At 43.6% G+C, this 16,217-nt stretch overlaps 1 protein-coding gene across 9 annotated transcripts in view; it reads right to left on the bottom strand.

Moving 5' to 3' along the window:
- Positions 1 to 804: 804 nt before the first annotated feature.
- The window catches only part of wnk3 (WNK lysine deficient protein kinase 3), a 36,243-nt gene continuing 20,830 nt past the window's right edge, over positions 805 to 16,217 (bottom strand). For 2 of the 9 annotated variants that reach the window (XM_076095348.1, XM_076095357.1), the window contains exons 10-25: positions 15,956 to 16,156; positions 12,174 to 15,407; positions 11,820 to 11,863; positions 11,051 to 11,186; positions 10,830 to 10,946; positions 10,635 to 10,736; positions 10,485 to 10,533; positions 10,214 to 10,366; positions 8,024 to 10,113; positions 7,579 to 7,825; positions 5,740 to 5,825; positions 5,296 to 5,633; positions 4,815 to 5,050; positions 4,630 to 4,725; positions 4,383 to 4,546; positions 805 to 4,037 (exon numbers count right to left, since the gene is read on the bottom strand). In XM_076095348.1, the coding sequence (XP_075951463.1) occupies positions 3,471 to 4,037; positions 4,383 to 4,546; positions 4,630 to 4,725; positions 4,815 to 5,050; positions 5,296 to 5,633; positions 5,740 to 5,825; positions 7,579 to 7,825; positions 8,024 to 10,113; positions 10,214 to 10,366; positions 10,485 to 10,533; positions 10,635 to 10,736; positions 10,830 to 10,946; positions 11,051 to 11,186; positions 11,820 to 11,863; positions 12,174 to 15,407; positions 15,956 to 16,156 (7,860 nt within the window). In that variant the 3' untranslated portion in view covers positions 805 to 3,470. Of the gene's footprint in view, positions 4,038 to 4,382; positions 4,547 to 4,629; positions 4,726 to 4,814; positions 5,051 to 5,295; positions 5,634 to 5,739; positions 5,826 to 7,578; positions 7,826 to 8,023; positions 10,114 to 10,213; positions 10,367 to 10,484; positions 10,534 to 10,634; positions 10,737 to 10,829; positions 10,947 to 11,050; positions 11,187 to 11,819; positions 11,864 to 12,173; positions 15,408 to 15,955; positions 16,157 to 16,217 lie in introns of those variants that run through there. The other 7 variants (XM_076095382.1, XM_076095363.1, XM_076095372.1 and 4 more) reach the window with 7 other exon arrangements.

Here is a 16,217-nt window from a genome sequence, read left to right as displayed (position 1 = left end):
AGAAAGTCTAATATGGAGTTGCATTCAGGAAAAAACGTTGAGCAACGTTTGTCCGGCAACAAAGCTGCAGACACATGTCAAATAGGCTACCATAGCTTTTCATTAACCTGCAAAAAACGTTTTATTTGTAATAATAATGTTAAACAAATACATGTCAGTAAATGTACTAATTACTAAACACGCAAGTACATTCATAAATTCATAAATTTCACATGATCTTAAATTGAATTTACATCCCAGGATTTATTTTTCGTCAGTATAGAAAGTTTGTCAGTCAAGACCTTATGGATTGGCAGGCCCAATAGAATATGAGATGTAGTCTAATCATGCAAACACCCAATACACCCGATCAGCTTATCTTATCTAGAGTATTTGTATAGTATAATATAGTATTACACACTACACTTAAAAAAAGTAAAGTAGATTAAATAACACCTGAAAATACATTTTTTTGAAAATAAATCCGTCTAAAAGAGGGGGGAAACTCATTAGGAGTAATTGAATGCATCTCAGACTGCACACCCTTTAATTTACTTTTTCATTAATTTATTGAATTATTTAGTTATGTATGGCTGTCTCCATCTTGTTGTGGTGAGGATGAACTGATTAAACAGTGACCACAACGAAAAGAAGTCCTTTACTTTGTCGTTATTCCTGACAATGTATTTTACGCTTGTTTTTTCACTACTGTATTTGGAATTTTGTGAAATAAACTAAACTAAACCTCAAACATCCACATGAAGTCATTGTGGGTTGCAGAAGTACCCTGTTTTGCCAAGCTAAATATAAAAAATCCACACACCATTTTACTTTGATGTTTTACATCATTTATTTTGATTAGTTACAAAACATAAATAAAATCAACAGTTGAATTAGTTGCAATTTACAAAGGCTATATCATCAGCAACATACTTTATTTTTAGAGGTTACTCTGCCCAAATGTACTTTTATCATTGGTTCTCAGTCATGCCATGTGGGACTCCCCAGATTTTTGTTGCATTAATTTGTGAGTGAATTAAATCCTAATAGGAAGACTTATGTAAGTATGTTATGTATCTTACAGGTTGTCATGGTTCAAAACTGGAATAAGATGTCAAAATGATCAAAACTTCTTTAAATATAGCCTTATATGACCCTGGCCTGTCAGGACTCAGAGAGGTATATCAAGATAGGGAAGTCCCATGTAAACACAGATGAAAACCAGTGTTTTCTAGTTTCAAATAACCTCAGATTTATAATAATGAGAACACATTTTTACAATTTGTACAACCCCATTTCAAAATACAAAAATAATTTTAATCTTTTAGATAACATTTTGGTAACACTTCAAGGACAAAGCCAGCTCCACATCATGAATCATGACCGTTAAGCTGTAGCTTGCAGTCAACATGTTAGTATCAGACATGACAGCACAGTATCTCACCTTCACTAATAATGAACTACATCTCTGTGACAATGCGGGTTGTCTTGAAAAATACAGAAAATCGTTGTTATATTCTAGATTATGCCGTTTCTGAACAACCGTACCCTTTAGCAGAAACTCGTCCTCCTTAACCATTCATGTTTTAAATGTCTTTGACTCACATGTAGCAGTCGTCAACAACCAGAACAATCTGCTGTTTTCAGGGGCATACAGTCTCTCTATCATTAATAAAACACAAATGCTGCTTTGACTACAGGCTACTTATTATGCCAAAATGACCTTTTTTTGGCCAAATGTGTGTTTGGCTAATCGCACTGATAACCCAATAAAATGTAAGGTAATATATCCACTACTGATATAATACTCTGTGTATCTCTGCATCTCAAGATGAAGTGTTAAGAAATAGAGGAATAGGACATTTCTGACTTGAGTAAACCTTTTGCAGTGTGCATAAAGCACAATTATGGCCCACAGTTATGCATTCCCACTGACAGCCTATGGTCAAAGACTAAATAGTTTACAATTGAAACAAGGAATTTGTCCAGCGCCAAACAAAGTTGACAAATAGGCAAGTGAGGATCTGACAACGGTGTTGGACATCAAGTTTTCATCCAGTATATCTGACTTCTCACTTGCTGTTTCTTATGGAAACAAGCCCAACACATTGGCAGGGTAAACATTTTAGGTTGAGTACAGTGACATTTGAGAGGCCGCTTTGAATGTAAGAAACAGGGATGCAATTTATAATGCAAGATACCATGCGACTATCACAGAGCTTTGTCACACAGAAAAAATACACACTCACACACCCACAAAAAATGCCGCCATTTTAAAAGGCAATATGGGTATAACCCATATGGTCCCCCCGGACTATAATAACTTGGCAGTTTTTTTTCTTTTTCATCTTCGTCCTCAGCATGACACCTTGATATACTTTGATATGCAGAGCTCAAACTGAAAGCAAAAATGTCAAATGAACCGAAAGCAAATTTACTCATGACTGATGAATTATCTCAGTAGGCTGCAAATAGTAAATGTGAGATTCATGAATGTACAGCAAGTGCAAGCAGTTTGGCAGTCTGGCAAGTCAAGTTAGTCACAAGGTCATGCAGTCTTGGGCTGAGTGTACCCAGGTATCCACTGAACGCAGGTGGCATATTTCAATTAACCGTCATATCATTAATTTCTCTGAATTTACGTCACATCACTCAGCATGTTACAACTGCGAAACATAAAATAATAAAAATAAAGCACATGCTGTACCAGTGAACAACACTGCAACAGTGTGTTTGGTCGCATTGTGGTAATGATGGTAGCCGGATAACTTTACCTTTCTCGACTAACATGCTGTGGTTTCATTTTTTTTCCATTGCCCATTGAAATGCATTTTGCTGTAATTCTATAGTTTCATGTAATGGTTATTAGAAGATCCTCTATACATCTGGTTTTCATCAATGTGCTTCTACAAAAATATTTTATGCCTTACAGACAAATCCATACAATACAATACATGCTGATCAATTTAGATGACCATTACTAATTGCACTTTTAAAATTGATAGTCCTTTTACTGTAAGCATTGACAAATTAAACACACTGTCAAATATTGTGTCCTTATTGTCTCTGCTTAGGGAGAATTCAGGTCCAATTGAGTAGGTTTGAAAACAAAAACATGAACATTAATTTCTGTAAAAGGACATTAGGGATATGTACTCGGATACTCCATAAACACTCACACTGATAAACACACACACACACACTCATACATTTAAGAATTTGTATATCTTAACACCCAAACATATCATGATTCACAAACCCCAGCCGCTGTGTTCCATGTTACCCCCGTCTGTACATACCATAATCTATCATCTCTCACATTCACTCCCCATCTCATCCAAAAGTACACTGGAATCCCTATATTCAATGCAGTCTCAACTCTCTCATGCATACACAGAACAAGCACTCCAAAGGGATCTGCTTCACATCCTGATCCACTTAGTATCTCCATCTCTTGCACCTTCATATTGACCTCACTCTTCACCTTGGTTTTATTTCTGTCCCAGAGGAAGAGTAGAGGTGGGGGGTGTTGGGTGAATTTTGGCACTGGAAGGTAGAGCAGCAGTAGAGCAAGAGGTTGAAGAGGGTGAGGAACAGGAACCAAATGCCCCTCCAGCAGCAGCAGTGCTATCTGTAGGTGCAGTTGTGCCACTGCCAGGCAGCAGAGACGCGACCGTGGACACTGGAGATGTGGCTATTTGGGAAGGCAGCAGCGGTTGGCCTTGAGGTGGTGAATTGGGCAGTTGGGTGATGGGTTGTGTCTGTGATAGTGATTGGGACTGTAAGGGAGTTTGCATCAGGGGCTGCGGTATCTGCTGGCGGACTGGGGACTGCTGATAGGTCACCTGCTGGAGGGGGAGAGACTGATGGAGGTGTAAACTTTGCTGCACCTGTGGAACTTGAGCCATGTGCGTTTGCGGTGGTGGTCCCGGAGAGTTTAGGGTGGACAGGCTTCCTCCACCTGTGTATTGGGAAGGAGCTGCCACAGGCAAGCTGGCAGGGGTCGGGGGTGCCTGGGGGTTCAGTGGTGCCAGTGGAAACCAACTTGGTGGAGCCACCTGTATGGAATATAGTAATGAGTATGGAGGGAGCATTACAGCACAAAAATAACGTGTTGGTACTATTGGCTCTTGGAACAAATGTATGTATATTTCTGCTTTTTCTGCCCAAAACTATTTTTCTACTCCACATTAGAACCAACTAAATGCTGTCTGGCTTCTTTTAATAATCGTTTATGATACAAACATCTTTTATGATATAAACATCTTTTATGAGAAAGAGCCAGTGATTTGGAAAAGCACAACCTTATCAGCATTTATGATAAAACATCAACAATCCCTCTGAGCACATTAAAGGTTGATTTCACATGTGGTCAAAAATGAAGGCATATTACGTAGTCCTACCTCAGTCGGCTGACTCCAGCCTCCTGACTCCTGCACCTGCTGAATCTGCTTAATTTGATTCAGCGAAGGCTTGGGCAGAGCGGGTTCCACCGTATCCTTCGACCAATTGTCAACAAGTTTGTGCAGTTCATCTGTGAATGTGCTTTTTCTAAGAGGACTGTGATCTGTGGAAAAATGAGGGCACGTATCATACCACTGATTGTCAATAAATTCTGTGAAGTCTTGATATATTGATGACAAACTGTACCTCTTTTTGCAGGCAGTGAAGGGCAGTGCTCTAGGTTGCAGTATAGTGGCAGTCTACTCTGTTCACCACCTGAGAAACTACTTGACTGCTGAATCCCTAGACGGGAGATACAAGAAACATTCAAATAGAAAGCAAACAACCGAAGAAGAGAAAGTGAAAGAGAAAGAATTTAGAAAAGTGTGTACCAGAGTGTGTGACTCCGTTGTTATCCATGTGAGAGTGAGGCCGGGGCCGGAGTTTGATTTTGGCTAGCCTGGGCCTCCGAGGAGAGAGGACAGGAGGTCCCGTGGGAAAAGGAGTTGTTCGGGACAGAGAGACAGGCAGACTATGCCGTTGGTCTTTGAGGGAACGAAGCTGTCTGTACAGCCCCTGCAGCTCTCTGTTCTGCTGGGACTGAAGGGATACCACCTCTTTGACGTGCCTGCAGAGGAAGAGATGCAAAACACAGAGCAGCAGGTGGTGAACGGTTCTGTAAAATCATGAACTGAAAATGAATGATGGAAAAAAAAAAACAATGAATATGCAAAACAAAAAGGTTTTAAAACATTAAAGTAGGCAAGACACAACAATCATGAACACATGGAATAGAAAATGTAATTAATGGAGAGACAAATATCTTGTGAACTCTGAAATAATGATGTTAAATCTTTCCCTTCACTGACTTACTTCTCTCTGAGCTTGTGTAGTTCTTTTCTCAGGTCTTCATCCTCCAGCTCACACTCATCCTCATCATCGCTGCTGCCCAGGGGTGAGTGGCTGTGTCCATGACCTCGAGGCAGGTGAGCCATTGCTGGGGTCCTCTTACTTTCATCTTTCTCTCCGTCCTTTGCCCGAGATCTCCTCCTCTCCCTCTCCAAATCAAGGGACACCGGGGAGCTGTCAGTCTGCCTGTCCTCTTTCTTAGTCTCAGCCTTGGTTACAGAGAAGCGGCCCACTTTCCTGTGAGTGCCTCCATGGCCTGATGGCGCAGCCTTTGGGGGAGAGGACTGGAGCACTGGAGTCACCTGATGGCAGAGGACACATTACCTGCTTGTCCAGACTGCAATGACGGTTCAGACTAATTGAGAAAGATAAATTATTGTAAGATAAAATCAGTACTATGGCTCCTACCTGAAATCGTCCTTTGCGTGAATGAGGTGGATTTGGCGGTGGTGCCTCCTTCTCTTCTCTAAGTGTCTGACTGCTGGAACTTCCATCTGATAAAGAAACAGCGATGAAAAGCAAAAAGGGGAGACAAGGACCCAGAGAAAGGAACACAGAGACACAAGTATGAAGAGCACATAAATGACGAGGTAGACACACACAAAAGCAGCAGACACAGAAAAATGTACATAACAGAGACACATACAGATGCACATAGGGACGTGGGGCACGAACACAAAGGCACAGTGTTAAAAATCACCCATCAATGTTACACATCATCAACTTTGTGAGTTAAATGACTTGCATGCAGGTATATGAAATGTGTCATCATATGTTGAGTTCTATGGCCGTCATTTTTATAAATTATAAACAACAAAACAATATGAAGAATAAATGTTTTTTGTGGATGTAAAAGAAAAAATCAACTTTAAGAGAAATGTGTAATGGGCGTGTGGGAAGGGGTGGTAAATGTTGTTTCATTAAAAACAAAAATTATAATAGGTTATTAAATTAAAATAAAACACATGGCAGTAAAATGGCAGTTGAATGTTTACAACAGTATACCCCCACCCACCCACACATCCACTCTCTCATTCTCACCATATTCCCACTCATATACCAGACAACAAAGCCCAATATCACATTGAGATCTGTGCTCAGATCCACAGTGATAATGTTCAGTGTGTTTGATATTTGGGGTTACTATATTAGCGAAGGGTGCACATGGATAATCACTGCATAATTTAAGACCAACATATGAATAAGCAGCCTGATATAGGTGTTACTTACAGATAACAATCCATTATTAGTCACTTGTGTAGAACATAACATGCGTGCTCATGCAGGTGAACTTGTAGCAAAGGATCTAAGCTACAGCTTAGATATTAAACATAGAAACAGAAACACATGCAAAATGGCCGAAATACTTTACCAGTGTGATAAATCTTAGCTGTATGAAAAGCCTACCCATGCACAACAGTAACTCATAAACCCTGGCTAATGTGCACAATATCTACTAGAAATGATTTCATTATAATCTCAATATTTTATACAAATAATTCAAATGAGGAAGTAATCTCCATGAATGCATCATCTACAACTATGGGACATAGTAGAGTCTCATGGAGCAATGCTATTCTGTAGGAACTGACATAGAAAGCGTACACATATTCTGAACTGATTACATAATATCACTTTAGCATCTATCTTGTTTGTGATATGACGTGAGTTGCATGATGCTGTCTACACTGAGCCGGCAGGTGGAGGTGAGGTGGTTGCTGCCGTCTGTGCTTACGGATTTGGGGCAAAAAAGAGGGATGTCATATGAATGGATATGTCATGGTCACAGGCACTGCTGGGCTTTACTCCTGAGATCATCTGCACTGGGATGGGCGTCAGATTTCTGATGCCAACCTCTTCCTACACTGTGCCAATCTTCAACCCTCGTCTACTCTCCTCTGTTCTCGCCCCAGGGTGAGCAACCCATGCAAAAGGAAAGATTGCCAAGAAATTTAAAAAGGAATTCAGAAAAGAAACAAAGAAAAGAAAACAATAATGTATGTAGTGATGTCAACACTTACATTGCATTGAGAATATAATCACATTACAATAAACAAAAACAAGATTCTTTAGCTGTAAACATTAACATTCTTTGACATTAACAGATATTCATATCATATCCATATGATGGTTAAGAAAGTTATTTTACTATGTTAAAATTAGTACTAGATATTAGATTTAAGTCCATGCCCCAACAACCCATTCTCTCTCTCTCTCGCTCTCTCTCGCTCCCTAAGAGGACGCTACCTTGCTGGACTGTGGGCTTCTTGAACAAGCTGGCGGAGTGGCGCAGTTTGCATGCCCAGTTTTTGAATTTGCGAGTCCAGGATTTCTTGCTAACAGGATTTCTGATACTAGGACATGTCAGGTTTAGGCCAAAATATCCACCTCCTGCATTGTGCTTCTGGTGTCCAGGCCGGAGGGGGATCGGGTGCTGATTTGGGGGCCACGATGCGTCTCCAGTGGTACTGGTGTCAGAATGTGGGGGTAGAGCCTAGAACAGTTAAGACAATTAAGAGTGGCTGCATGGAGTTGTTCGAAACGGAGAGACACAAATATTTAACCTCAACAAATATAACAGCTTTAAACGGCGATACACTGGAATATAAACAGTCAAATAATGTAAATTCATTCTGTGAAAGAGAATATTTATAAAAAAAATTCAAAAATCTAATCTGTGGTTTTCACTCACAAGAATGGTTGGTTCTCCTGGTACAGGTGGACGCTGGGGCCCAGCCGATTCATCCTGATTGGGAGGCAGGAGAGAGGTAGGCGGGGTGGACGAGGCAGAGGTGGAGGGGAGAGATGGGCCAGGCTGTTGCTCCACGGGGCCCATCTCGGCAAAGTTGGGCACTTCTGAGGAAGCTTTCCCTCCTGCGCCATCTCTCTCTGGGTCAGGGGAGGTAGAGGAGGAACGGGAGGTGGTGGGGGAGGAAGAGGAGGAAGATGAGTGAGGGGAAGTATCTGAGGAGGAGGGAGGTGGGGGAAAGGACAGGTGGTGGAGCGACTGTGGCTCAGACGACTCGTCTCCTCCTGCTGATGTGGAGGCAGCAGATGTAGGGCCAGAGGTAGCTCCCCCGGCCAGGGCCGCCCCGCTGCTGTACTCCTGATATAACAAGTTCCTCAGCTTTTCATCCAGAGTCTTTATGCGGTTATCTACAAATTCAATTTTGGGGGGGCCTTCACTGTCTGACTCGGCCACAGAGGAAGGCTGAGCAGGGGATGGTGTCATTGTGAGGGAGAGAGTGGGTACGGGGCCTTCAGCCGTGGCCAGATGGAGAGGCGGCAGAGAGGAGTCAGAGGAAGGGTGGAAAGGGGTGGAGTAGCTGCATGTGTCCTCTGTGAAACTTGTCTCTCCTGCGGACACCTCTGACTCAGATATCTGTAAAGAGGACTGCTTCTGCAGCGGGAACTGCTGCTGTTTCTGGGGTGTGTCCATGGCTTTAACCATCTCTTGTTGCTGCTCAGTGTGTTGCAGCTGTTTCTGTGACTGTATATGTTGTTGTACCAGCTCAGCAGAAATCTGTGTTTGTTGTGGAATCTGCTGTTGCGGTACAGGGTTAACACTGAGCTGTGCCTGTTGTTGAAGAAACTGTTGACTAATTGACCGGGGCAGCATTTGGCTTTGATCTGGTGTTAAAGCCACAGCACCCATAAACAGCTGATGTTGCTGCTGCTGGAGCTGCTGTTGCACCATTTGCTGTTGCTGTAAGAGTATTGTCTGCAAGTTTAACTGTTGCTGCTGCTGGTGATCAATGTGGGCCTGCTGTTGAGGCACTACAGCAGCTTGGGGTGCCATAACCTGCTGCGATATCTGCTGTAACTGAGGCTGCTGCAGCAACTGTGGGGAATACTGTGGTGTTTGCTGTTGAAGAAGTTGTTGTTCTGGTGGCAGAAACTGCTGAAGAGGTGCAGACTGCTGTAACAACTCTGTATGACCTGTCTGAGGCAACACCTGCACCTCGGTCATCTGTTGTTGAAGTGGTATTTGTTGTTGCATTAGTTGCTGATGTTGTAACTGCTGGAGAGACTGTTGCATTGCCCGTTCCTGCTGCAGCTGAATTTGTTCTTGGTACACTTGATGTTGTGATTGCTGTTGGTGCTGTGGTGTTTCCCGCTGTATCTGTTGTTCAAGCTGCATTGCCTGCAGTTGCTGTTGAACTACTGGTACCTGTTGCTGTAATGCAGGCTGTAGTTGTGGTTGTTGTGGGGCTGGTTTGTCCACCTGAGTGAGAGTCTGCTGCTGCTCCATGCCAAGCTGGCTAACTGTAGAAGAGGTCACTGCAGCAGCAGGAGGAGGGGAATGAAAAGAGGTTGACGACCGGTCTGCTGCAGGCACACATGACCTTGGAGCAGTTGTCACTGTATCCCCTATACTTTGACCTACAGTGGAGCAACCACTGCTTCCAGGAGGTGTGAGGACATCAGGGAGAATGGTGGTGGGTATGGGAAACACAACAATAGGAGCAGTGGACAAGGTGGGGAAGTTAGCAGCAGGTATTGCTATTGATGAGGGAACAGTGTGAATTTGGTTAAGGGAATCTGAGGTGGGGACTGGCGGTTCAAGAGCACCTGAAGCAGTGACAGAGGCCTCGAGAGTGGAGGCTGGTGCAGAGATGCTTTCAGAGGCAGTGGTGTGAGGATTTGGGGCAGCGGTGGCTGAGGGGACCATGGAGGCAGGGGCTGAGACAGTGGAGACTGGAGGGGAGGTGGCAGAAAGGGTGGGGCAGGGGGAAAAGGACATGCCCGTCAAGGACTCGAGGCTCTGGGATCCTTCATTTTCTACAGCCGCAGAGAGGAACACATAGTTAGTTTCTGTTATGCTGTCATGTCAGTCATATTAATAAGCCACAGCATTAAAAGTGACCCGGGTAGAGCTTACCCCTCTCTGTTTGAGGAGACTGAGGTATCATCATCTCTGCAGTGGGTGGTGGCGTGCCTGCTCCCTGACTCGATAGAGAGTCTCTATGGCGGATGGTCTGGTTAATAAAGAAGCGCCAGCGTCCCACTGGAGAGGAATGGGGCACTGAGTCCACTAAAAATCATAAAGACAATTTACTACACATAACATGTTAGGTTATAGAAGGTACAGCATTTTCTCATACTGTAATGACACTTTTTTGTGACTAAGAAACAATATATTCCTAACTCACCTGAAGAGCTAGTGGGAGTGCTCACATGCAACTGGTCAGTTGATCCAGTCTGATAAATACATAAAGATTAAAATCCATCGTTATTCAATCAAAAACAAAAAAATAAGAGAGGGGAGAAGGTGATAGATGGAAATATGGAAATCAAAATACCTGTGAATGTGTTTGAAGAATTTCGTGAGCTTTCTTAACTGTGGCTCTAAGCTCTTCAACAAATGTCTCTTTCTCTACATCGAGGACAAAGTCCTCCTCCACCTACAAACACAATGTAACCAAACAGCAATTGTTAATGCATAGAATGACATCTTTACAAGTAATTCAGACGATGGTAATACATAAGCAGTCTACCATGTAGTCAGCTATGTCCTCTGGTGCATCCCCTTCAGTGTCAAACTTAAATGTCACCATCTTGTTGGTATGGGTTTCCAACTGGCATTCCACCATATTGTCCCCACTGCCTGACACCTAGGTAGGACAACACAAATTTACATTATATAGTTGTAATTTTCTAAATATATTGGCACACATAATTTAGCAATATAGGGGGTTATTTCTTGCAGTTTTTTCACCTGGAGCATGCTCAGTTGAAACTGATGTGAAACTTTGTCAGACCTCTGACAGGAAGCTCTCATTTGAGTCTTTAATTTCTCAAACTTCCCATTGGCTAAGAGCTGAAATGTTTCTTCTCCATTAGCTGGAACAGACCTGTGGGTGACAAAGTAGTGGTGTTGTTACACATCATGATATAAATTACAGGTCCCAGAGCGAGACACTGACCACATACTGTAACTGCATTGTCTGTAAGTCTCTGAAAATGTGTATATGTAATACATATATTTAGTAACAGCATACTGTACATTTATAACACAAAAACATTAATCTAAATGCATTATACATGTTTATGTGGAGAGATTGTTGACAACTATGTGTGTATGGTCGATACGGACAAGCAATGGGCCTCGTGCAGGAACCACACGTCCAAACTTGTTCTTATGTACAAGTTATTTATAAGAATATGTGGCATGCACTAATTTTCTCTTATGTTGTCCAGACCTGTCGTACGAGTCCTGTGCAAAGACATGTCTACTTTAAAAAAAATATGCACCATACTTAATGCAAAATGACATGCGTTCACAATTTTAGAAGTCCAATTACACTTATCAAATCTAATTGTTTTGCACTTTTAAGCTGCTTTCAAATTAAAGCTTTCAGAATATCTCCTTATCAGTACTCATATAGGGTTTATCATAACGGATGAACATACTGAGTGATTGGACATGCAATGAGAACAATCGGAAAAACAGAGTTAACATCAGACAGTAACGATATCAGACATACCCTAATGAAGAATGATGTTCTGTACTTGACAGGTACGGACCATCCTGCAGAGTAACATGAATACAGGCACAAATTACGCAGGTATAAAGAACAAAAGACACAAAAAAAACATTAGCAACATCAGATGCAAGTAAAGCTATAATGTAATAATGGATATTGCATTTATTAACAAATGTACTGTTCTATGAATATACTAATGTTTTAAAATGTAACACTTGTTAGTTTGAATTCAAAAGACAAAGTCAAAGCCTTTTTCATATAATTAGATAGCAGTACTCTCAATCATTCTGCCAGTATGTAAGCAAAGTTAAATAATTTCCTCATTAATACAGCCAACTTTCATTCTTCCTGTACCTGAGCAATGCCCAGCAGGGAAAGGTCGCAGTCTTGCAGCGAGGCTTGGGGCAGTTTGGGGGCATTAGAGTCAAGCGATTGTAGAGCAGTGACAGGTGGAGGGGAGGTGGGCATAAAGTAGGTCTGCCCTGGTAAGGTTACCTGGGCCGCTGGCGGAGATGTAGGCAGCTCTGGCACAGGGGAAGCAGCGGGATGGTGGGATGGTAGGAATGGAAGAAGTGGTAGGGATGTTGGGGGACACGAGGTATGAGATGGGCTGAGGGGCATTTGTTGTGCAGGAGAGACAGCATGGGGTAGCACAGGCTGTTCAGCAATAGGTGTCTCAGTGTGTGTCTGAATGTGAGAATGAGCCTGTGTCTGAAAATGTGCCTGCGTTTGGGAGTTTGTTTGGCCCTGAATGCTAGTTTGTGAGTGTGTGTGAGCTGGCAGCATCTGCTTGGCTTGGTGCTGCAGAGATGGAGGGGCGCCTGCCACTATCTGTGCAGAAGGATGGGTCATCAGATGTGAAGCAGGTGGACACTGTGAGGGCAGCTGACCGTCGTCAAGGGCTATCAAAGCCTGCTTCATAGGAAGTGGTTGCTGGATGGGAGTTTGGATGGGCTTTGCCAGTAACTGGGCCTGTGCAGGAGGTGGAGCTAGTGGTTGCTGCGCTTGAGAAAGCTTCTGTAGCTGTTGCTGGTAATGCACAGTAGACTGAGGCATAGGAGGCTGGGAGATGGACTGACTGACTGAAGGGTCAGCAGTGCCTCCTAGGGGCTGCTGCTGGGCCTGAACAACTGGGTGTGGTGTTGTTTGGCCTTGAACATAGGCTTTTCCAGCCTGCGGCACAGGATGAGGAATGGCAACAAAGTTTGCAGGGTCAATTACAGAATTGAGGCAATCTGTTGTTGTTCCAACACTTCCAGCTGAGCCAGGAGACCGAATCATCTGGTGAAACTGCAGAACTGGCTCTTGTTGCTGCTGCTGTTGTGTCATATGAGTTTCATCCTGTTGTACAGATGGCATGGCTTGGTGGGTAGGCCGAGAGACATACTGGAGCTGGGGCTGCATGAGTCCTGTTATTTGAGCATTTTGCTGAACAAGAGTCTCATGTTGGATCTGACTGGGAATTGAGGTAATTGCAGCTGGAGGCTGGACAGTAGCTTGGTTTTGCTGGCCCATCATCTGAATGTCCACAGTTGGGCCCTGACCAGTTGGCTGGGACTGACCAATTGGCTGAGTCTGGATTAATGGCTGAGCAGTTACCTGGCTCTGTGTGAGTGTGGCAGGTCCTGGGTAACTAGTCTGTAGAGGAATTTGCTGGGCCTGGATGACATGAGTCTGTTGCTGGATCACTGCCGCAGGAGGAGATACTTGGGCCTCAATCATAGCCTGAGCTGTTTGGACTGTGGACTGGGCTATAAATTGGACTGGGACCTGGTTCTGGGGTTGAGCCTCACTTTGTCCTTGCTGGGAAAGGACTTGAGCTGGGACAACAGCAGACGTCTGAACAGGGATGTGCGTAGTCTGAATGGCCATGGGGACCTGGTCCTGTGATAATTTTTGAGTTTGGTGCTGAATCACCTCAGTGCCGGCTGGCATATGGGGTTCCATTACAGAGGTGTGATGCTGTGGCTGGGCAACAAATGCTTGCTGCTGCTGGATCAATGCTGCTTGCTGCTGTTGCTCCATCACTTGCTGCTGTGTGAGAGCGGCATGAGGTGTAAACGGAGTGGCGTTTAGTTTTGGAAGGCACGTGTGCTGCATATCAGTTGGTTGCTGCTGAATCTGCTGATTACTGTTACTTTGTGGAATTGGGACAGTCTCTTGCTTCTCAGTTGGCTGAAGTTGGATAATGGCTGCTTGTTGCTGCTGCCCTTGAATTTGTTGCTGCATCAAAGCCTGTTGGTGGAATCTCTCTGCTTGTTGTTGTTGTAACAGGACTTGTTGCTGACACTGTTGCTCAAACTGTTGTTGCAACAGAGCTTGCTGCTGCTGCTCTATCTGCTGTTTGAGTTGCACTTGTTGCTGCTCATGTTGCAGTTGCTGTAGCTGAGCTTTCTGTTGTAGCTGATGGTGTTGTAAAATAGCCTGCTGTTGCAGATGCTGTTGTATTAGGGCTTGTTGCTGCTGTTGTTCCATTTGTCGGAGTACGGCTTGCTGATGCAATTGTTCCCCTTGCTGTTGAGTCTGCTGGGGTTGCTGCTGCAATACAATTTGTTGCTGTTGTTGTCCACTTTGTTGTTGCTTCTCTGGTTCTTTTTGTATTCCACTTTGGTGTTGCCCAACCTGTTGATAAAACTGATTCTGCTGCTTTTGCTGTGAAGGAGGCTGCTGTTGCTGCTGCTCGAACTGATGTTGTAAAAGTGCTTGTTGTGGTTGCTGTTGTTGTACAAGACCTTGCTGTTGCTGCTGCTTCTCGTGTTGCTGTTGAATAAGAGCTTGCTGCTGCTGTTGTTGATCCAACAATTGCTTGTGTATAAGTACTTGCTGCTGCTCCAGTTGTTGTTGTTGTAGTTGGGTCTGTTGTTGTTGCTGCTGATCAAGCTGTTGCTGGACGTACGTCTGATGTTGCTCGAGCAGTAAAGCTTGTTGCTGTTGTAACAGAGTTTGCTGAAGCTGTTGTTGCAGTTGTGGTTGTATCAGGGTCTGTTCACGAGGATCCCCTGTCGGAGGCTGTTCCCCTTGCTGTGGCAATGACACAGCTCGCTGCTCCATCCCTATGTGTTTCGGTAATACTTGCTGCTGAGGAGTCGTGTGGACAGGTGGAACAGGCTGCTGTACATAGATCTGCTGCTGAGGCTCATGTTGATGGTTCTGGACAGCTATAGCTGAAAGGCTCTGTGGATGATGTTCCGTTGGTGGCTGAGTCGCACTAACTTGTTGTTGTTCGAGCAGAGTGGCCTGGGCCTCCATTTGCTGTTGCGGCTGCTGCAGAAGGGTGGTGGTCTGGGGATCCATCCCTATCTGTTGTTGTTGGACAATAGTCTGCTGAGGGATCATGACAGGCTGTGTATGCTGGGGTGCTGCATGGGGAATGATGTCAGTGAGCTGCATGGGAGTGGCAGGGGGTTGGGTCTGCTGAGCGAGGGGCACAATGGTCCCCCCTAGTCCAGCAGGATCATTGACTGATATGGATGTAGTGAGAACATTACTGGGTGCTTGTGGGGAAACTGGAGGTATGTATGACTGTGAGGGGGCCAATGACCCATGGGGGGTGGCAGTTTGAAATGAATCTGATGGGAATGTTTGTGACTACTCAGTGATAATGACAGAATGATGATTGGTGTTGAAAGAAGAGGGAAAAGAAAGTGGTGAAAAAATTAGGTAAGAATTAGCTTTGGCAAGGAGGATAAATTATCAACACAATTAATGTTATACAACAGGGTTTCCCACAGGGTTTTATAGCGCAGGTGTACAGACTGCACAGCTTAAGTTAGAAAAAGTAAATACACTTTAATGAAGTAAAACATTAACGCTCAGGTGAAAAGAGCAGAGGCACTGTTTCACACGGCAAGTCTATAGAGTAGGTTTAATTGAGAGGTAATGTGACCATTACATATCACCAACTAACTAATCTCCTGGGGGAAACCCTGTACAACATACATACAGATGGTCAATCTCAGAGCATTAAGAGGATGATTTGTGGTTGTATAAATAGTTATTTAAGCGTAAAGCACCCAAAATGTAATTAAGTTGTGGAACCATAGCTTTACTTCCATTGACAATAACATTAAATGTTGCAGCCACAGTGTAAATATGGGTTTCATTTTAATACTAATTAGTTTCATCACCATTTTTACCTGAAACATTTGTTGAGGGACGCTTTGTGATACCTGTGGAACCATGGTACTGGGCTGAAGATATGTCTGACCAACAGGTCCCCCTCCACTTTGGCCTACAGACATGCAAGACATACTAACGCTCTGACCAATAGGCACATTTGGAACACTTCCACTCTCACCAATTGGGAGCATTTGAGGATGAGTCAATGCGCCAGTAGTCTGAAGAGCAGGAAAATAGTTAATGAACAATGTGATTTATCAAAACAAAGATTTCAAACAG

Source organism: Anarhichas minor, unplaced genomic scaffold, assembly GCF_050575085.1.
Source record: "Anarhichas minor isolate MPS153535 unplaced genomic scaffold, ASM5057508v1 ptg000003l, whole genome shotgun sequence".
NCBI lineage: Eukaryota > Metazoa > Chordata > Actinopteri > Perciformes > Anarhichadidae > Anarhichas > Anarhichas minor.
Note: the sequence above shows the minus strand (reverse complement) of the source record. Positions and strands in the feature narration are given on the sequence as shown.